The sequence below is a fragment of the Cyprinus carpio genome, chromosome B12, assembly GCF_018340385.1.
Source record: "Cyprinus carpio isolate SPL01 chromosome B12, ASM1834038v1, whole genome shotgun sequence".
NCBI lineage: Eukaryota > Metazoa > Chordata > Actinopteri > Cypriniformes > Cyprinidae > Cyprinus > Cyprinus carpio.
Window position 1 is genome coordinate 17,744,277 of NC_056608.1, and position 22,170 is coordinate 17,766,446.

General features: G+C 37.1%; 2 protein-coding genes across 2 annotated transcripts in view; both read left to right on the forward strand.

Annotated features, from left to right (window-relative positions):
- LOC109099670 (ankyrin repeat and fibronectin type-III domain-containing protein 1-like) overlaps positions 1-7,721 on the forward strand; it is a 76,447-nt gene extending 68,726 nt beyond the window's left edge. Inside the window, exons 21-24 of the mRNA XM_042735813.1 lie at positions 88-251; positions 922-1,088; positions 4,986-5,199; positions 6,428-7,721. Coding sequence (XP_042591747.1) covers positions 88-251; positions 922-1,088; positions 4,986-5,199; positions 6,428-7,191 — 1,309 coding nt within the window. The 3' untranslated portion in view covers positions 7,192-7,721. The remainder of the gene's footprint in view (positions 1-87; positions 252-921; positions 1,089-4,985; positions 5,200-6,427) is intronic.
- An 8,223-nt stretch (positions 7,722-15,944) lies between these two features.
- LOC109100196 (noggin-3) lies at positions 15,945-17,706 on the forward strand. The gene has a single exon (XM_019113691.2). The coding sequence runs from the start codon at positions 16,441-16,443 to the stop codon at positions 17,110-17,112; it is 672 nt and encodes a 223-aa protein (XP_018969236.1). The 5' UTR covers positions 15,945-16,440; the 3' UTR covers positions 17,113-17,706.
- Positions 17,707-22,170: the final 4,464 nt, after the last annotated feature.

Sequence of the window (22,170 nt, forward strand, 5' to 3'; positions counted from 1 at the left end):
TTAGTTACGGCATAACATTGTTACCCTTCGACCCCTATGGGTTAAAGTCTGTGTGTGTGTCTCTGTGTGTCCGTGTGTGGCAAAGAGCTTCCGTCTCTACGTACACGAGGTGCTGGGGTTGTGTAACAATGTGTCCTTTCTTCTGCTGCTGCTGCCCGCCTCAGACGACGTTTGCTCTGCCCCGGGACAGACCAACCCCTACACACCACACTCGGGGTTCCTCAACCTCCCTCTTCAAATGTTTGAGCTCGGTACACTGGCTTCTGTTTCAACCCCTACAATATTAGCTCAGTTGGCCTTATAAAAATCCACAGATTCCTCCCCCCTCTGCCCCCAGTCACACTCCCTTAGGACCTCTAGTAAATCAAGCAGACACACACACGCAGACACCAGCGGGGTGGCGGTGCGCACCACGGCTAGCCAAACAGCCACCCACCCCCCTTGCTGAGCCTAGACTGTGTAAAATAAGGAAAGGTTAAGCAAGAAATCAATATTATAATTCAATAAAATTTGTTTTAAAGAGCGGCATATCATTTTTCCTTCAAATAGCATGGTTTGTTTTCAGTGTGCTTGTATGCTTAGCAGTTGTGCCAGTTAGAACACTTAGTAGCTTATTCAGCTGCTGTTGTGGGGAGAGTTTCAAACAACTTTTTAAACGTTATACTGTGAGGTAGTTTCAACCCAAACACCATACACTTGTAAACCTCCCACAGATTTCCATTACAAAAACGTCTTTTTTTTAGATTGGTTAGTGTTTTTTTTTTCATTACATTAATGATAACTTTGGTATGGTTTTAATTTCAAGAAACCACCCAGTGAAGTCAATTTGAAAAATGCAATAATATCTGACTAGCGTTGCCCTTATATGCCCGTATCCATTACTAAGTGTGGTATTTTATATTTTTTGTCTCCCATGTGCAGTTCACTTCTGCTCATATAAGGAGAAATTTATCAGTCTTTACTGCCGACTGTCCTCAGTGCTGGACCTGGATGCTCTAATTACCCAGCAGGCTTTTAGAGAGGCCATCACTGACTCAGAGGTGTCCACAGCCAAACAGAGACACCAGCACATATTGGACTACATTCAGGTATGTTCTGTGAAGGGTAATGTTATTTGTATTTTTTTTCCCCTCTCCCTTGCTCCAAATTATACGATAAACAACAAAAGATTTCTATAGTACAGTATTTTATTGAATAGTGATGGTGCAAATTTTTATTTTTTTACTGTTGAGTACTGTATAAAGGCCTGGACTTGTAAAATAAATAATTTGACACCTTATGCTAATGCTTTTAATATAGCAGTATTTTTTGATGACACTGAAATAAATACTTGTTCTTTTATTTTATTTCTCTTATGTCCCAAAGTATATGACAAGCAAAAAGATTCCTCTTTAAAAATGATATTTTGACATAATTTATTTCAGCTCTATATCGAATGTACTGATGGAGCAATGCCATTTTTTAGCTTATTTTATGGTTTCTTTTTACAAAAAACAAAACAAAAACCAAGTACTTAATAAAGGCTTATTAGACAAAATCATTTGTAACCATATGCAAACTCTTATTCTATAGCAATATCTTTTTGGGTGATTGTTCAAGCTAAATACCTGATTTGAAAATGTAGCATTTTCTTCTCATTTCTTCACTTAAATCTCACTCTTAAATAGATGTGTGATAAGAGCTGTGTTATTTTGTGTTTAGTCCAACTTGTTGCATGTCTTAGAACTATGTTAGTTCAGGAATCATTTGCAAATGAATCTCCATTGTGATTGGTGCACTGAATGTGAGCCTACTTTGCACATCCATCACAACAAATCCATTTCCTCCCAATTTAAGTAATTTGTTGCACTGCAGGCATTTTGCATCTTCATCCTTAGCCAAGCTTAACAGTGTTTTTGGTCTACAACAGGGAATTTACACTAAATAATATGCTTTCACATTTTCAGCAGTCACTGAAAAACTATTGATTAATAACCTTGAATAAACGAGAAGTAAACTACTGTTATTAATGTTTTTGAAATAAGTCTCTTATGTTCACTAAGGCAGCATTTATTTGGTCAAAAAATGCAATAAAAACAATATTTTGAATTTTTTTTTAGATTTAAAATGACTAGATTCCATTTGAAATAAAAATAAAATCTCTTATTATTATCAAATTTGAAAACAATTGTGCTGTTTAATATTTGTTGTGGAAATTGATAACGTTTTTTTTTTTTTAGGAATTTACTGATGGCATGTGGTCATTTCAGCCTTATGTCAATGCAATGACTTCATAGGTCAGAACATACAGTGTGCGTAACAGTATGCGCAACAAACAGGCACTTAGGATGGTGTTATTGCTATTTTGTATTTTAAAATTGTTTGTACACTATCTGAAATGATGCTTTACTGCTTCATTCCCTTTTATTAGCCATATTCATGTTGTTTCAATTACAACTTTTAGCAATACGTCATTCATGTTTCAATCCTGAGGATCACGTTTATTCCCAACCGCCTGGGAGTGTTGGGAACATCAAACTACAAAAACAATTTAAACTAATAATCCAATTAGGATAGTTTATTGATGTCATAAAGCATAACTACTAGACGTATAAACTGTAAAACAAGTTGTTTTTCTTGTGTCGAAATTTCAATAACAGCTCAGTAGACTCTCTCACAATTCGACTTGAAAGACAGGCGTGTGTTAAGTGTGCCGGTCTGAAATAATCCCTCTCCGCCACCCCGGTCTGGACGATTAATTGAGATTGACCACAAAACCACAAGTGTGTTTGTGTGATGTCAGGTCCAAGAGGCACTGGAAAAAAGCAGCACACTGACCACAGATTACACAGTGCCTAAGAGCGACGAGGGGAAAAAATAATATCGATCAATGAGTGTGACTGCATGAATGTGTGTGTGGGGCTGAGCAATGTGGCATCAATTAGCGTGAAAACCTTAATGTTCCAGGAGGCGGCGAACCAGAAAGAGCCACGTCTGTCAGAGTGGCACGGTGGTGGAAAGTGCTTTGCGCTCTGCTCTCGTGCGAGAGGGCAGGTTTATATCGCTGTGAGGTCCTCTCAAAGAGCTAACAGCAAACCGTGTTTTAGATGCATGTGGCGAGATGTGGCATTGAGACAGAGCTTCCATGACGCTCAAATGCAACTTTTTGGCTTTAAGTTGGCAGATTTAAGTTTCCTGCTATATAATGTGAGTGAAATAAACTACTAGTTAATTTGATATTACTCAAGTGCTATAGAGTTAGTTCAGGGCCCAGATTTTCGTATGGGCATAAAGTGGTGAACCAACAAGATACCAAAGTTGCGTATGATACAAACATGAACAAAAATGTCCTTAAATCTAACACTAAAATTGCTAACATGACAGGCTAAGAAGGAACATTCACTGTTAGTTTCGAAATATCTCTTTGTTTTTATTGACAGCCAATAGATAACTCACTACACAAAACAAATTATACTTGACACAAACCAATTATTATTCTCCTAGGAACTGAACATTTATTTAATGTATTACGAGTCATGTTTTCTATTACTTTGTGTTGTTTTTTATAGCTTCAGGATAAAGCAGCCTGTTTCTTTTTTTTTTATGTTGGTTTGGTATTTTATTTTATTTTTTTTTAATATTATTATGCAAAATAATGTTTGTTTTGTTTTTTTTTACTTTGTTTGATGCATATAAAAACGAGAAGCATTTTTTCATCTCTGTTAATGGTCAGGCCTATTCATTTTTCTCTCCTAAATATGCATGATTATATGGTCAGTTGCATTTTATTATTCCCATTTAACATTATTTCTCCATGCAGTCCATGGCCCTATTGGAATGGCTGACAAGCAGCCTGTCCGTATTGGATCTCTCTAGTATTTAAAAAAAAAAAACATTTGCCAAATATTTTGCATCAAAATACTGTTGAGTTTGACTGCACAGCCTTTGACGCACATGAAAGGGAAAACATTTTCTCATCCCTTTAATAATGGTCAGGCATATTCATTTTGCTCTCCTAAAAATGCTCAATTATATGGTCAGTTACATTTTATTATTTCCATTTACCATGATTTTTCCCTGCTGTCCACGGCCCTATCAGAACAGACCTGTGATTCATTTTTGGGTTGAGAGCTGCTATATTGGAGCACTGGGTATGGTATAAGCCACCCTGCCTATTTATTATTTACCCCTAATTTGTTGTAATATTTCCCAGCCAGCAGCATCAGCCAAACATTTATTAATTGAAGTAGTCTATTTCGCAACTTAAAAAAAATATTATTGCCCTTGTCATACTGGAGTCCCCTCTTTGTCGTTAGAAGCCCAGCATATTTTCCAAAGGAGTCATCCTGTGGTGTCAAAGCTCATTCCCATAAGATGGATCTCACATGGCATTTGCTAGAAAGAGCTCAGATTGCAGAGTGTTTTTGATTTTTTTTTCGTCTGCCCTGCTTCATTTTTGTACAGCCTTTTTCCTTCCAATTTGAAATAAGCTCCTTGTAAATACAATTGCTATAGTACGTCCCAAGGATGGAAAATATGAAAGTGGTACTTGTGAAGATTCACTGCATGGAGGTTAACAGCTCTGATTGAAAACACATTTTACCTCTCATTTCGCTTCTGCACACTAAATAGGAGCAATATGTACAATTCAGCACTGACGTGCTGTGATTGGTGAACAGAGGAAGATGACACAAAATAAATTATGATATTAGTCACGGTCATGCCCCTTCAGACTTCACAGCAAGTTTGCTGTGGCCTCCTTTTGAAGCTTTTGTGTGATGCGCTTTAATGATTTGAAAAGCTTTGTGATGTTCGTGGGGGAAATGCTTGCGAGGTTTGTGTGGGGGAAATACCGCATTTCTCACACTGAAAGCTGTGATTTGCATTTATATCATATCAACATTTAAATAGCACCCTTTAGTTTTCAAGCTAACCTTATTTTTGGCATTTCCAATGAAATAACAGCGCACTCAACCTCGCTTTGTTTTTTTCCTTTGTGTGTTTGACAATTGGACGAGATGTGGCGAGACGTCCGCTGGATCACCAATGCCCTGCAGTACGCCCGCTATAAACAGCCTCTCGGTTGGGTGCCTATCACCTGGCTAGTAGATGTCAGCATGGAGCCTCCTGTGCAGAAGAATGACTCCACGTCCTCTAACACAGACTACGTGCCCACTCCCTCGCCCTCTCCACAAATGAGGAGACGAAAGCCCACAATCGGTAAATGCTGTTTTTCAATAGCTGCCTTTCATCCAGGCATAAAACCATGTTTCGTGCTTGACTGCGCGTCTGTGTTGCATTCAAATATGTATTATATTTGTAGTAGTGAGAGTGTGGCATTTGTTGACGGCACAAAAGAACAATTCTGCAGGAAATAAATCAGTGTATCGACTTAATTATATTTCAACACACTTATTGTTATGATAAACCATTCTGTATAAAAGCTTTGAGATGCCATGGGTTTTGCAGAGCATTACAGGATGTTAGTTTGCATAAAAGAAAGAAGAGTTTCTAAAATTACGGCAAGAAAAATATAAAAAAAGAAACCAGTTTTCAAGAAACAGATTAAATTACAGATTAAGCTCACTTAAGTAATGTTCTGGCAGGGTGTGATTGTTGGAAATTTCGGCTTCTTAAGATTTCGGTCTGTTTTACTAAGAATTGCAAATGATTATAATTCACAGACATCGGTCATCATTGCTTTGTCTGTTCTAGTAAGACCCAATTGCGCTGTGTCCTGATTTGATAGATTTGCATTTGACTAAGGCATTGCACAAATCTTAAAGTGGCAAATTGCTCATTTTACCTTTTAAAACACAAAGTGGTGACAAATTTAAAGTCAAATATTGATGATTTAATAACACCCAGATTGGCCAGTGTATCAGTGCATTCTTAAAAAATAAAAACCATGCAGTTCTGATAAAATACGCCTTTAAATTTGTTTTGAATGTATTAAGTAAATTAAAAACATTAATTAAAAACAGATGTTATTAAGTCCACTTAAATATTATTACTTGTGTGGTTCAGTGTGTACAATAAATTTCATATTGCCTGTCAGCTGGGTGTTTTTATTTTATTTTCTATCTTTTATATTCCACATTTCTCAGGACTTATAATTATTCCATTATGTGCGAGGATGTGTATTCAATAACCTGCCACATTAAAATACTGAATAAATGAAAACTGTTTTTGTTAATCCTTCAGAAAAAACCTATGCATAATTCTTTAGTATAAAACGTAGATATAACTTGAGCACGAGCTCTAACCGACCCCAAACTTTTGAATAGTTCTGTACATCGGCTATTCCACAGTTTTGCACATTTTTCATCCAATCAGATTTTAGACGCAGAACTGTTCTTTTAATGTTTATTTTATTATTAAAATGGATAAGCAATATTATGCTTATTAATTCTAATGGACCTATTATTTCAATCCCCATCTCTTGCAGAGTCCCAACCAGGTTCAGATGAAGAGGGCTGTTCGGAGGTCTTTCTCCCCACGGACAGTGACTACGACTCCAGTGACGCTCTGAGCCCTCGTGACCTGGACTTAGTTTACTCCTCAGCCCAGGATCTCTCACATCAGGCCGTGCACGTCCTCAGCGGTAGCGCTCCTGATGTTCTTCAGATGCATGATCTCAAATACAGCGCTTGCTCCAAGTCCATCCTGGAAACCGAATCGTGCACCAAGGATATGGAGGACCTATCGCTGTCTTCTTACTCTGTGAAGACCACAGACAAGCCATCCCGCTGCAAGTTCCTGGCCGATCCACCAACGAAACTTAAGCTGCTGTCCAAAAGCCATCCCCAGAGGAGTTATTTTGGCGGGCCGCACCGCTGGCTGCGTGTACAGAGCGAGAGTCACACTCCCTCTCTATCTGAAGGCATCTACACCAAACAGAGCGATATCGACCTGCCGCTGGAGATGCCACTCTCCCTACCGCACTCGCCCACTACCTCCTACAGTTTGGATGAGTACAGACCGCCCTACAGGGAGTCTAAGCCCAACGTTCGCAGGATCTTTGTGGAGTCGTGCAGCAAGACGTCGCCCTGCAGAGATGCCCCGCATTGGGAGGAGGAGGAGACGGGATCAAGAGGAGCTACAGACAGAGATGCTGGATCGGGATATGGCACTACAGCAGAAGCTCAGGACGTGGATTCAGACGAGCAAACGAATGAACAAGTGTCAGAGATCCTCAGCAGCACTCTTTAGGATGAAATAAGCGTTTCATCATAGACATGTGGTTTTATCACCACTTATATTTCCTCTAAGCTCCAGAACTCCTTTTTCCTCTCCAAGCGCACACTTTACAACAGCTCACAGTTGTAATGAGTAAACACTTAGCCTAATCAATTCTTGCATCCTCACTTCAGAGGATGAAGTTGCTGGTCAACTCTGCGGGACTCATAAATCATGGCTCTGACTGTTACAATGTTAAATATCAATGCAACGTGAAACAAAGCACTGCTTTTCCTCAGAACTTGAAATTGCCTCTGCCAATAGAACCCAACAGTGAGCGCCCACTTTTTCATCTGCCTTTGTTCTGAATGTATTTTTCCCATTTATTGTCACCATAGGGGTTTCAAAAACGTCTTCAGGCTGAAAGACTTTGAAGTCATGAACAAAACCCAAACCAGCCCTGTATTATATTTTGGATTAGAAGCTACAAGCATATTTAAACTCATATATCTATCTATCTGTCTATCTGTCTATCTATCTATCTATCTATCTATCTATCTATCTATCTAAACCAGCCCTGTATTAACATTGTTTATATATATATATATATAGATATATATATATATTATCACATCCAATATATATAGTTTTATAATCACATAATAGATGTGTGTGCATTAATCACATCCAAAATAAAGGTATAAATACACACACATGCAGAATATATTTTGAAAATATTTACATGTATATATTTATATTAATATAATTTATATTATATATAAATATATTTAATATGTAAACATGTTTTTCTTAAATATATACATGCATATATATATGTATTTATATATACATAATAAATATAAACGGTACACTCACATATGTTATGTAAACAAATAAAATTATTTTGGATGTGATTAATCATGATTAATCGTTTGACAGCACATATATATATACAGTCATGGCCAAAAGTTTTGGCAGTGACATAAACTTAGTGTTATGCAAAGTTTGCTGCTTCCGTATTTGTAAATAATTTTTCCACGTTTCTATGGTATACTGAAAAACAATGATAAGCATATCATAAGTTTTAAAGGCTTTTATTGGCAAAAAAATATAATGAGTCAATATTTACAGTGTTGACCCTTGTTCTTTATAACCTCTGCAGTTGTCTCTGGCATGCTGGATATTAGCTTCTGGGCCAAAAATCCTGACTGATGGCGATCCATTCTTGCCTTATTAGTTCTTGGAGTTGATCATAATTTGTGGGCTTCAGCTTGTCCACTTGCCTATTGAGGACTGACCACAGAGATCCGAGATTGAGATCCGGGCAGTTGCCTGGCCACGGATCCAAAATTTCAATGTAATGATCTTTGAGCCACTTCTTTATCACTCTTACTTTGTGACATGGTGCTCCATCATGCTGGAAAATGCATGGATCTTCGTCAAATTGCTCACGGATTGTTGGAAGAAGTCACTCTTGCAGGACGTTTTGATACCGTTCTTTATTCATGGCAGTGTTTTTGGGCAGAATTATGAGAGAGCCAACTCACTTGGTTGAAAAGCAACCCCACACATGGATGGTCTCAGGATTCTTCACTGTTGGCACAACACAGGACTCATGGTAGCGTTCACCTTTTCTTCTCCGAACAATATATTTTCCAGATCTCCCAAATAGTCAGAAGGGAGCTTCATCAGAGAAAATAACTTTGCATCAGTCTTCTACTGTCCAATCCTTGTACTTCCTGCAGAATTTCAGTCTGTCCTTGAAGTTTTTCTTGGAGAGAAGTGGCTTATTTGCTGCCCTTCTTGACACCATCCCGTTGTCCAAAAGTCTTGGCCTCACTGTGCGTGCAGATGCTCTCACATCAACCTGCTGCCATTCCTGAGCGAGCTCTGCACTGCTGGTGACACGATTCTGTAGCTGACTCCTCAGGAGGAGACAGTCCTGGCGCTTGCTGGAAACTCTGGGATGTCCTGAAGACTTCTTCACTGCAGTCGAACCTCTCTCCTTGAAGTTCTTGATGATCCGGTAAATGGTTCTTAAGGTTCTAAAAGGTTCTTAATGGTTCTAAAAGGTGCAATATTCTTTGTAGCAATTTCTGTGCATGTGAGGCCATTTTGATGCAAAGTGATGATGGCTGCACGTGTTTCTTTGGAGGTTTTCATTGCTAACCAGAACACAATGATTGGAAGTGCTTCTCCCCTCCTTTTATACCAATCAGTCTGCTCTTACAATCTATTTAGTATGATAGTGATTTCACCTCACTAGTACTCATTCACACTTTCACATGTGCTACTGATATGATAAGCCAGTTAATGTTAGCTGGTCATTTTGTGTCAGGATTAAAAAAACAGTGTGAAATGTGTGTTTTTGTGAAAAGTTCATTTTTTGGCCAATGAAGCTTTTAGCAATTATTTAAAATGCATCTGATCACTCTACACAATAATCTAGAAACTATGTGAATTAAAACCACAGCAGCTTAAGCAGCAAACTTTGCAAAACAAAAAATTTATGTCACTGCCAAAACTTTTGGCTATGACTGTATATATATATATATATAGTGCTGTCAAATGATTATCTATCTATCGATCTATCTATCTATCTATCTATCTATCTATCTATCTATCGATCTATCGATATGCTTTTGTATATGTCTGTATATATATATATATATAGTGATGTTTGTTGATTTGCTTTTTAAAAGAAAATATATGAACATATCTAAATTAACTGACCTCTGGTTAGTCTGTTTTGAAGTTCTCTGTGGAGAAAATGAATGGGATTTTTCCATCCGGAAACATGGTGTTGGGCTCTGTTGTGGTGTTTTTAGGTGAAGAGTGGATTTAGGTGATTTGAGGGTCGGTTAAAATTCAGTTTATGTGTTTACTTGCTGTGAAAGATCGATGTATCTGCTAATTTCACTGCCCATTTAGTATTGTTTGCTCTTACAATTGATGTATGAAGTGGCATCATCCACTTAACACTACATCTGTTTCTAATAGATTGCATTTCAGTGTTCAGAAACACTGGATGAATCAAAAATGGTCCCATCACTACAGACTCTGTTACCAAACATGATCTCTTTTCAAATTAAAAAGCTGGTAAGTAGTTCTAAGGGAAGAGTGCGTGACATTTGTTCCACAGAATGTTTTTCATTGAAAAATACCTTGAGCTGTGCGATGTTTACCACATGATGGTGGTTTGTGGCGTGTGATTGTTCGCATTTGAAGATTCGTTGTAATTTGTTTGTTTCTGTTCCTATTTATGCTGGGTAACCCACTGTTATGAAAGGAAATGAAAACCACTTATGTTTTACAGGTTGAAGGAATGATAAAAACTGCACTTTTAATATATACAGTATATTTGCCTCCCACAGCTTTTACTGTAAAATAAGAGTTTGACAGCTGGATTCTTTTGAATCAGACCACTTTTGACCTTATGCAGAGGAAGGAAACTTATTTGCTTGAACCGCAAATTTGTGCCACTTATATAAACATAAATTTCAATGATTTGGAAGTGAATTATTTTTCTTGCATAATTACTAATATCACAGCACTCATTTTGTCAATAAAGCCATAGATATTTGAAATGCAAGTTATGGTCTTATAAGGTCAGTTGTTTAGTAATGCATCATTAATTCTGTAAAACTATACCACATTCATTTTGCAATGATTATTACCTAACAGATTTATTGTGAATATAGTATATGTTTATTCACATAATCCATACAGTATGTACGCCCTGTAATTAAGTGAAATATTTCTTTCCCGAATGAAAAGGGCAGCTTTCGCAAGCAACATTGTGAATGTGTCTGTTGCAATGTTTCAACAATTTATTAATGTTTGTAGTGTTTTTTATGAAAAAAAGAAAGAAAATGGTATTTGCACAAAATGTTTGATTTCCAAAAAATATATGTCGCTACTGAAGTTTCTCTTATGAAGGATTGGGAAAAAAAAAAAAAAGATTTAATCTTCCGGTTAATGTACAGTGATGTCAGCTGGTGCTCCAGATCCTGTGGATTAATGCACACACTGTTCTGACATACCGGTGTGTTAAGTATGCATTCAACACAAGCCCACAGACATGAGGCATTATTTATCATATTCCACTTTACCTATATTCCAGTTAAATCATTGAACTCTTTGCAACTGGCATTCCAGTTAGGTATTATTGTTAAATTATATGGTATATTTGTCTTGATACCTTTATACTGTACACAATGCAAGCCAAAACAATGAAAAAGCATCATATCTGTATATTTTTGCATTATGCATTTATTTGTTCAAATTATTTATTTTTGTGTTTTGTTTTTTTTGTTTTTTGTGTTGTGTGTTTTTGTTGTGTATTTTTTTTTTTTTTTGTTGTGTATCTTGAATATGACGTTGTGACAGATGTATTTAAGTCATAAAAAATAAACATTCCAGTGTAAATATTTTATATGTTATTTGTGTTTCTTTCATTTCAGACCTATTCAGTTCATTTTAATTTTAAATACAGGTGCATCTAAAAAAATTAGAATATCGTGAAAAAGTTTTTTTTTCTGCAACTTATTTCAAAAAGTGAAACTTTAATATATTCTAGATTTGTTACATGTAAAGTAAAACATTTCAAAAGCTTTTTTTGTTGTTGTTGTTTGTTTTAATTTTGATGATTAGAGCTTACAGTTCTTGAAAGTCAAAAATCCAGTATCTCAAAAAAGTTCAAGTTATTTAAAGTATGTTCATTTATGCACTCAATACTTGGTCAGGGCTCCTTAAGCACAAATTCCAGCATCAGTAATGTTTGGCATGGAAGCGATCAGCCTGTGGCACTGCTGATGCACTATTGAGCCTTCAGCTTGGATCGACTGTTTCTCATCTTTCTCTTGAAAATATCCCATAAATTCCATATGGGCTTCAGGTCAGGCATGTTGGCTGGCCAATCAAGCACAATACTTGGAAGTGGTTTTGGCACTGTGGGCAGGTGCTTAGTCCTGCTGGAAAAGGAAATCAGCATCTCCATAAAGTTTGTCAGCAGATAGATGCATAAAGTTCTCCAAAATCTTCTGGTAGACGGCTACATTGACTTTAGACTTGATAAAACACAATGGACCAACACCAGCAGACGTCACAGCACCCCACATCATCACTGACTTCAGAAACTTCACACTGGACTTCAAGCAGCTTGGATTCTGTGCCTCTTCAGTCTTCCTCCAGACTCCAGACCTTGATTTCCAAATGAAATGCAAAATTTACTTTTATCTGAAAAGAGGACTTTGGACCACTGAGCATCAGTCCAGTTATTTTTCTCCTTAGCCCAGATAAGATGCTTCTGACATTGTTTCTGTTTCAGAAGTGGCTTGGTAGCCCTTTTCCTGAAGACGTCTGAGCATGGTCACTCTTGATGCACTGACTCCGGCTTCAGTCCACTTCCTTGTGAAGCTCTCCAACGTATTCTCAAGCTTGCGGTCATCCCTGTTGCTTGTGCACCTTTTCCTACCCATTTTTTCCCCTCCAGTCAACTTTGCATTTAATATGCTTTGATACAGCACTCTGTGAACAAGAGATATCCAGAATGTATACTGTAGGGATTGTCATTTAATAAAACTTAAATGTAAATATTCTAATATTTTGAGATACTAGATTTTTGACTTTCATGAGCTGTAAACTCTAATCATCAAAATTAAAACAAAAAACTTTTGAAATGTTTTCCTTTATATGTAATGAATCAAGAATATATGAAAAATTCTCATTCTGAGGTAATTTACAGAAAAAAAAAATAACTTTTTCACAATACTCTTCTCTAATTTTTTAAGATGCACACACACACACACACACACACACACACACACACACACACACTCACACACACACACACACACACACACACACACACACACACACATATATATTACACTTTGGTTGCTTCATCTTACAGTGGTTTAATACAGATTACAGAGAGAATTAACATTTTATATTTTTAAACATTCTTAAAATAATTGATATATTATATATTATAGATTATAATAATTATAAATTATTAATATATATAAATATATTTTTTAAATATGTTATAGCTGTGTTTAATATATATATAGATTATTTTATTTATTATTTATTATTGTTTATAATTATTTTTTATATATATATATATATATAAATTTATATGAAGCTTGATTTGCAATGTTAACAATTAAAACATACAGGCCAACTGACAATATATAATTATTAAATGTTAATCTTACAGTGGTTGAATAAAGATTTTATATTTGTATTATTTTTGTTATTTGTTTATAAATTGAAATAAAACTTAGCTTGCAATGTTAACAGTTTAAACAAGCAGGCCAAACAAAATGTATAATTATGAAATGTTTATAAAAATTTAGATTAGAAGGGAAAACATATTATTATATTTTTATATTTTGTGATATTTTTATGTTTTTTTGTTTTAGTTTTATATTTTTTGAAATTTATATTTGGCTATATATATTATAGGAAATGCTAATCTTACAGAGGTTAAATACAGATTTAAAAATACAGAAAATTATATTGTGTGAATATTTAAAACATATATATTAATGATATTTTAATAATATATTTATATTTTATTAGTGTTTTTCATATAGGTTTAATATTTTTAAGAAATTGATAAGAAGCTTGGTTTACAATGTTAACAATTTAAACAAACAGGCCGAACAGAGGCTGTGTCTGTGTGTATGTTTGTATTTAAAACTGAACTGACCGCATGTTAGAAACCGTAACTTTCAAATCGAGCGTTCAAATTGCTCTCTTGTTAGATCATCAAAGGTCTTCACAGGGAACTAAACAAAAACAAATGACATTTTTATCTAGCTGGGTCATGAAAGAATCAGGAATATTTTGACCTCGAGCTGGGAGGCCTTCTGATCCGTCATTAAGATTAAGTGAACTTCAGACTCGGATCAGACATTGATGGTCATGGAGGCGCGACTGGCCTTTACCCAGATATTCCATGAAAATCAAAGGACAAATATACCTCCAGATGATTTGAAACACGTGGATCTGGCCATCAGTTCAGGGGAAGAAATGAGAATATATGTGTATGTTGGAAACGAACTCAAAACGTGGCGAATATTGCTATCGAGAAGATGATCTGATGATTAGCTCCGGAATGACGCAATGTTCTCAATTCGCAGCTAAAACTGACGGGAGCCTGTTTGAATATGGCCTCTTATCCACTTTGCTATGTGTCCAAACACACACTGTCATGGAAACCATTGTAACACAGTCAAACAGTCATACGTACAAATTACAAGACAGAACGAAGGAATCCACGAGAGTACAACAGCATACATCAACTGAGCCGCAGTGCACAGGTTAAGACACTTATTATGAGTGACATTTAATACTAAGACAGTATGGCGTCTGTTCATCACAAATGCATTAATCAGTTTTATGTTCATATGGAGGACTCTGGAAAACAGCGTAGCTCTTTATTTGGCTCTCAGAAATGTCTTTGTTCACCGGGAGACTGTGCCGGTCCTGCGTTCTGTAATTCTAGCCGGAGGACAGGCCATTTTCAAGGGCCACAGATTCCTTCGTCACTACAGTCGGTTGCCAAGCTTATCTCAAAAACATAATTTCAGCCCACTTCCTTTCTTTTAAATAAGAACTCGCATTCTACTGGCGCCGGACACTCGCTGACACAGGAGCAATCCAGGAAATTGCTCTAAGGTCAATTTAAACGTTACAGAGGAGCAGAGGAATATCATAAGATGTCTGAATGCAACCTTGTCATTGGAAGAGAAGCCAAAAAAGCCATTTCATGTGAACAGTGGCACCCATTGATTTGATTTCAGAACGCATTTCAGAGTAAGCTGATATTAATTGAGAATGATTTAAACTGCAGCATACATTACATATCTTCACATCACTTTTGTAACAGGCCTAAATGTAATGAACAATTTAATAAATCTTTGAATAAATGTTTTCGTCTGCATCAGTTTCAAAAATCATTTGAATGCACATCATCGATAATGCAAAGATTTTTGAATTAGTCTTTTGTTTTAATTTTGGTGAGCCTAAAAGGCAGTGTAACTGTGCAGAAACTTTGAAATTCTTGGAAGTGCTGATATATTTATTTAGAAAATGAAAGAGTGAAGCAGTTTGTTTTAAAATATTAATAATATTTTTATAATATTTGTTGGTATGTGACATGAGCATAAAACTTTATGAAAAGACATATTTGATTCAGGTCTTGTGCAATTACCTTGTCAATATTTGCAACTCAGTAAATAAAATATATATATAAAAATGTATATTGGTTAAAAAGATTAACTTTAAAAAAATATATGTTTGTAAACTTAAACTTTTTTTATTATTAAGTTGTGTACACTCCATGGACAGCATGGTTACTTGAAATTATATACACATATGTATGCACACACACACACACACCTCTCCTTTTTACTTTATTTGTCATTAACACAGTTTTTTAAAAGGTTTTAATATATTGTTTTATACAAGTACTAAATACGTGTTCTTATACGTTTTATATAAGAACAATTATTTAGGCCTAACTTGAATGCAGCACATGATAATTCAAAAGTTGCTTTAAAATGAATAAATGAATGTATTTGTCAAGTTCACATAGATTCTAAAGACTCGTTTCTAGTCCTCGCTGCCGTCATTCATCTTTTGACATGTCACATGTGCGCGCGCGCACCGGCAGAGGGCGACCAACGATAGTCATCCCTCCGGACCCCCTTCTACATCACCCACCCACCCCCATACCCCACTCCGGTCCATCCCACCCCCCTCCCCTCCCTAAATAGAAGGAGGTGTCGTGGAGCTCTGGCAACAGACCCACAATTGAGAATGGGTCTTTGGGTTCTATCGCGACCCGCGAGGATAAATCAGACGAGCCAGGTGATTCTCAGTTCGGCGCCCGTCACCAGAAACCATGCGGATCCTCAGACACCAGGACCCCGGATTCAGACGCGAGGAGCCCGCGAGCTCAAAAAGGAGACCGGATCCGGCTGAAAACGCCTGATGCTGTCATGAGCCCTTCTGCTGATGGGAACCTGTGCGTAAAAGCGGAACGAGAAGCGCGCAATGACCTCAAAGTAGACACTGACACAGCGTTCTTAGATCTCCGATCACATTTACGCGCGAAGTGGCACCGAGGATAGTGCCGTTTGAATTGAGCGAACACTTTCTTAGGAGAACGCTCCTGTGGGAAGCACCGCGCGCGCTGGAGACTGCGCTCTCACGACTCGCCAAAAACTCAAGCTAACACTCAAGCGCGAGGATTAATCAGCCGAAAAGATGGATAACGTGCCGTATTTTCTGGCTACATACGTGCTCATTTTCTCCCTCGGATTCAGGATAGAAGAAGGGATGTGTCAACATTACTACCTCCTCCGTCCCATTCCCAGTGACACTCTGCCTATAGTGGAACTCAAGGAGGACCCGGATCCCATACTGGACCCTAAGGAGCGGGATCTGAACGAGACCGAACTCAGAGCCATGCTAGGCAGTCACTTCGACCAGAACTTCATGTCCATCAGTCCACCGGAGGACAAATACGCAGGACAGGACGACCTGAATGAGTATGAACTCTTCAAGCGTCCCACCGGCACCATGCCCAAAGAAATCAAAGCCATGGAGTTTGAGATCCAGCATGGGAAAAAATACAAGCCCAGTAAGAAACTCAGAAGAAGGCTTCAGCTGTGGCTGTGGTCCTATGCCTTCTGCCCGGTGGTGCACACATGGCAGGACCTGGGGAACCGATTCTGGCCCCGCTATGTGAAGGTGGGCAGCTGCTACAATAAAAGGTCTTGTTCGGTTCCAGAAGGGATGGTTTGCAAACCTGCCAAATCCAGCCATTTTACGGTTTTGCGATGGAGGTGCCTGCAGAAAAAGGGTGGGCTCAAATGTGTCTGGATACCAGTTCAGTACCCCATTATATCAGAGTGCAAATGCTCCTGCCCGAACTGAAATAAGCTCCGTGCTCATTCTCACATGCACTGTCTAGTGTAGGAATGTATATTTGATGTATATGTGGTGCCATTCTAGGTTACACTTTACATTGGTGTTCATGTTACTGTGTAATTTCATACAGAAGTACTGACAAGTGATGCTGACGAAACTTTGTGTACTTAACATGTGATTCTTTTGTGGAGCTGCTTGGTATTATAGTCATTATAGTAAATAATTATAGTAATATGTCTAACATGGACACTGTAATGTATAGTGGTGCCTGATTCATTTATAAAGAAAAAAGGTCAGTATTTGCCTATAATATCCAGTGTCTACTGTAACTTTGGTTGTAATGTAACTTTATACATATTTATGTCAAAGAACATTTCGCATTCAAAGTGCGTTTATTGAAGGAATTCCAAGCTTTTTCCATTATTCGGAAAAAAATACTTTATCTTTATACACCTCAGATGGGAGATTATAGATTACAGTCTTGGTGTGCTGTAAATATAAGGGGAATGGAAAATAACTGCTCATGTAAATTAAAAGAAACTATTTATTCTTCATGTCCATGTAGTCGAAATGCATTTAAAATAAAACCACTAAAAATGGCATGAACTGTTTTTTTGCTTATTTCACTTGCTGTACATACGCAATCTGCTTAACATGCACTGCATGCAGTAAAAGGCGCCAGCTGCTATTTATAAAGCCCTCCATGCTGATGTGACGCTAATTGAGGTGATATTATTTTAATTTGACTTATGAAGTCAAGTCTGGATCGTAATGGACAATTGGTGATTCGTATTCCTTGGAGGGAGTGGATCAGTTACTTTGTTTTTTTTTCCTCCGAGACGCCACTCCGTCCTCAGACAGTCTGAAGGGTCTTTGTAAAAGGATTAAAAGTTAAAGACCTTCATTTTCAGATTCTTTCATTTAATCTGTGTGGCGCCTGAAACACATGCTGGATGGATGATCACATGTAAAAACATTCTCTGCTCTGTCTGCTGCCTAAAGTCTATTGGCATGAAAAGAACAACTTGACCTCGCAAAGGAATGAAGATACTGAAATTCCGCTCTGTATCGATTAGGTTTAAGCTCCTTTTTTGACAAACGTAATATAGATGGCTTTGACATTTTTTTTTTTTTTTTGTATCACTATATGCAGGCATTTATACATCACACTGCAGCATTTCAAAGAGTCCCAAGAGTAAAACTCAGTCAGGGATCAATCATGCATAAGCTTCAATGTAACAGTTAATACACAGCTTTTAAACCAAAATGAAACTTTCCCTCATGGCAAAAAGTGAAGCCTACTTTTGTTACATAGATTGTGACTTAATCCACCAGCACATTGTCCAGCATCACTTGGTTTTGCACACTAAGGAGGGTTTACGTGAAGGAACATTACGTCTTTATATTACTTCTCAGCTCGCCGCAGAATAAAAACACTGCCTGTTCCTCCAGCTTTCTAATAAGCTAAGATTATGGACCTGTCACTCCACTCTACTTAACAAGAAATGCTGTGTGCCAGTGTCTTTCTTTCTTTCTTTCTTTCTTTCTCTCTTCATGAGGCATATTTTCCCACAGTGATAACTGGGCAGCACCATGTGTGATTTTCAACGCCAGCTTAATGTACCTCAATCTCCGACCCTCAAACCTAAACACTCATAGATGCTCTGAATGATCCCATTTCATCGCTCTCAGGGCATCACATCCCAGGAGATATAACTGGAAACTTCATCTCGCACAGTAACATGCCACCCAAGTTCTGGAGTCTATCCAGTATCACTAACAATCAGGTGTGAAGAACAGTTGCCCCCTTACACGCTGCACCCTTCCCGTGATGAAAGCCAGTCTGGCCACCCAGGCGCTCTCTCTAACCATGACAGAGCGGAAAAACCACCAGTCATTAAACGTTCAGATTGTTTTTTTGCACAGACACTCCCTTAAAGAGAAAAGCCTCTCATTGGTCTGAACTTTGTGCGTGTTTCCTGGCGACTGGACCAAATAGCTGGCGTGCAGAGGATGGAGGAAACCCAAACCAAAGGAACATGGGGACGTGAGTAGGTTTGTGGGCAATACCAATGGGCTGGAAACTCCTTACTAAAAAAAGAGCTCCAATATCATTCACAAATATATTTACATAATCATTTAACGATTCAGGGTTTAAACATCATACAATGTCCATCCTTAAAAGGTTACTGATATGCAATGTTTTGGCTAAGTGTCAAATTGTAGAATATGAGCTAAAGCCATCATGAAAAGAAAAAAAAAATTATATATATATGAATACTAAATATATAAAAATGAATATCACATAAAAGAATATGACCTATAAAAAAGACTTGAATAATATAAAATAAATTTGTTTTAGCTAAATGTCAAATTGTAGAATATGGCCTAAAGCCACGATAAAAAGATCTGAATTAAAGACTTGAACATAAAAAGTAATGTAATATATATATATATATATATATATATATATATATATATATATATATATATATATATAGTCCACTGAATCATGCTCAATAACATATACATCCACTTTACACTTTGTATATAAAATATGGAATATGAAACACTATATAATATATACATATATGTTTTTGTAGCCTATGCTGTGAAGTTCCATTAGCTTTTTGTTTGTTTTTGCTATTCTACTTTTAAAGCTGGACCAAATGAGCCTCTGAAAAACCGAATCAGCCTCCAACTGTGAAAGCATATCTGTAGAACTGAGAAATGATGTTGTTTTCAACATTGGCAGTGAAAAGTGTCACTTTACAGCCTTGACTTGTCAACATTTCTCATATTTTATGAGAGTGTGACATTCAAAAACAACATGTGGTAAAACTTTATTATAGCTTACATTTACAGTTATGCGAATGATGTCAGGAAAAGACATGTATCAACATAAGCCTCAGGCTGATGTCTGTCACTACTCTGCTACAAGGAAATTCACTTCATTTTGCATTCTTTTTTCTCTCTCTCTTAAAATCTCAATAGCATTTTTCGTTCTGTGTGTGTCTAGGACTTCATTAAAATGCTGTTGTTAGGCACCTTTGAAAATGGCCAGGTGTTATCAGGGTGTCTGAGTGTGCTCTTGAGGATGATATCACCAAGAAAAAGGTCAGCGTGATCTCAAATTCATACCAGAGATCATAGCAATGGGGTCAGGGGGATGATTGCATGTCAGATGTTGGAAGATCAGAGTTATATTTACAGACGTGCAGACTAAAAACTGACTTTGAAGTGTAAGAGAGTCGGTACCAGATATGATTAAAGAATGTCTCATTATTAATGAAAGGGGAATATCAATGCACAATCATCTGGACCACAAATTGATCCAAATCCTAAAAGATTAAAATGCATGCAGTTGACTTTTTTTTTTTTTTTTTTTTTTTTTTTTTTTTTTTTTACATTTAATTAAAAAAGAATAGATTTTTTAAGATTTGTATTGATTTTGTATTATTTTTTAATGTTTTTCAATGTCTTGCAAACTTGAATTCTGGTTTCTTACTGAGGAAAAAAACAACAATTTAAATATGTAAGCAAATCTTGAGCACGTTACCTCAAGTTTGACAGATAAATGCCTAAAACCCCTTTCAGCCTTCAGTTTGAGCTCAAGTTCTCATAATTTATTCCCCTCCAAAAACACTACAAAAACATGAGGGATGGCAAATACTTGACTCAACTGAGGTTTAATCAAACCGCAAGCTTCATCTCCCTTTTGTTCCTCCTTGCTTTTTTTTCCCTTACAAAATTGGCAGCGTAGCCCTATAATTTTCCCCCAATCGCCAGGCCAATGTGGGCTCTGTGCCATCGTTCCACCCATCGCTGTCTATATTGTAAAGAACGGACTCGTTCCCGTAGCACAGAAAGGATCTCTTCTTCTATATTCATAACGCTTCGTACAAACATTTTAATCCTTTACTGAAAGACAAATCTCTGTGTACGCAGTTGCCACCCATATGCTCGGTTCTCAATATTTTCAAGTCTAGATTAGGTTCCTCAGTTTGAAATTTCACAGTGCTGTCATCATGCTCCACTGCTGCAATAGATATTTACAGGAGATTAGATGAATGTATGGAGGTTTAATTTGTAATGAGGTGGAACAGATCACCTTCAGTCCGTGTGGAAACAGTATTTTGTTTGTGTTCAAGCTAATAAACATCATGGAAGCTCATTAAGAGCTCAACAACTGAGCCACCGGGGAAATCTGTGGCAAACTGAACAAGCAAGGCCCAAAATCTCAGCCTTTCGCTGTCCAGATCAATTACTCAGATAATTTAGGAGTTGGTTTGAGAGGTGTTTTGGATTATGGTACTGACACGGGCCAAAGTAGGAACTATTTGTCCTGCATTGATTCCCTACGCAAAAGCGGGATCCATCACGTATTGGCCTGTTGCTGTTTGAAGGAGGTTGGACTGGTGTTGAAAGTATTGGCAAAGCTGATCCATAATAAATGCACCCAGCAGACTGTGGCGCCACTCTCGCGTGTGCCTCTGCATATGAGCGTTGCTTTGTGTGTGTGTGTGTGTTGGGTGAGTTTGTGAGACAGCATGTGAGTGCATGTTTTTGTGTCTGTATATGTAACTGAATCAAAGTTTGTAATTCCTCTTGAATGATAGCCCCACTATTTATTTCCAAATGCAGGCTCAGGACAGAAATGTTATGGATCACAGCCTTTCTTAACATGAGAAGCGGTGTAACAGAAGATGTGAACAGTCATAAAGAACACTGGCATTAAATGTCTCAGCTGCGTTTTCCAAAGTAAACGAGTGGTGTTTTTGATGGATAGAGGCGGCAGGAGAATTGGTAATCCAATTTTCTAAATTAATTCATCTTTGATTCTTTTTCTTCTGTTTCACTGCCAAACAAAACAAACATGTTGCAATGGTTTATTTAATTGTTTAAGTATCTGTCACTCTGAACTATCATGTCTGACTCAGTCTTATTTAGTGAATGTACTGACTTCATCCACTAATACATAAATATATTTGTATAATATTAGTGTATAACCATGAAGAATTAGTAGGCCTATTAAGATAAGGCATGTAGAGCAACTGGCTCATG

Excerpts from the sequence above, each read along its gene's own strand:
- LOC109100196 (XM_019113691.2), top strand. The coding sequence starts at position 16,441 with ATGGATAACGTGCCGTATTTTCTGGCTACATACGTGCTCATTTTCTCC.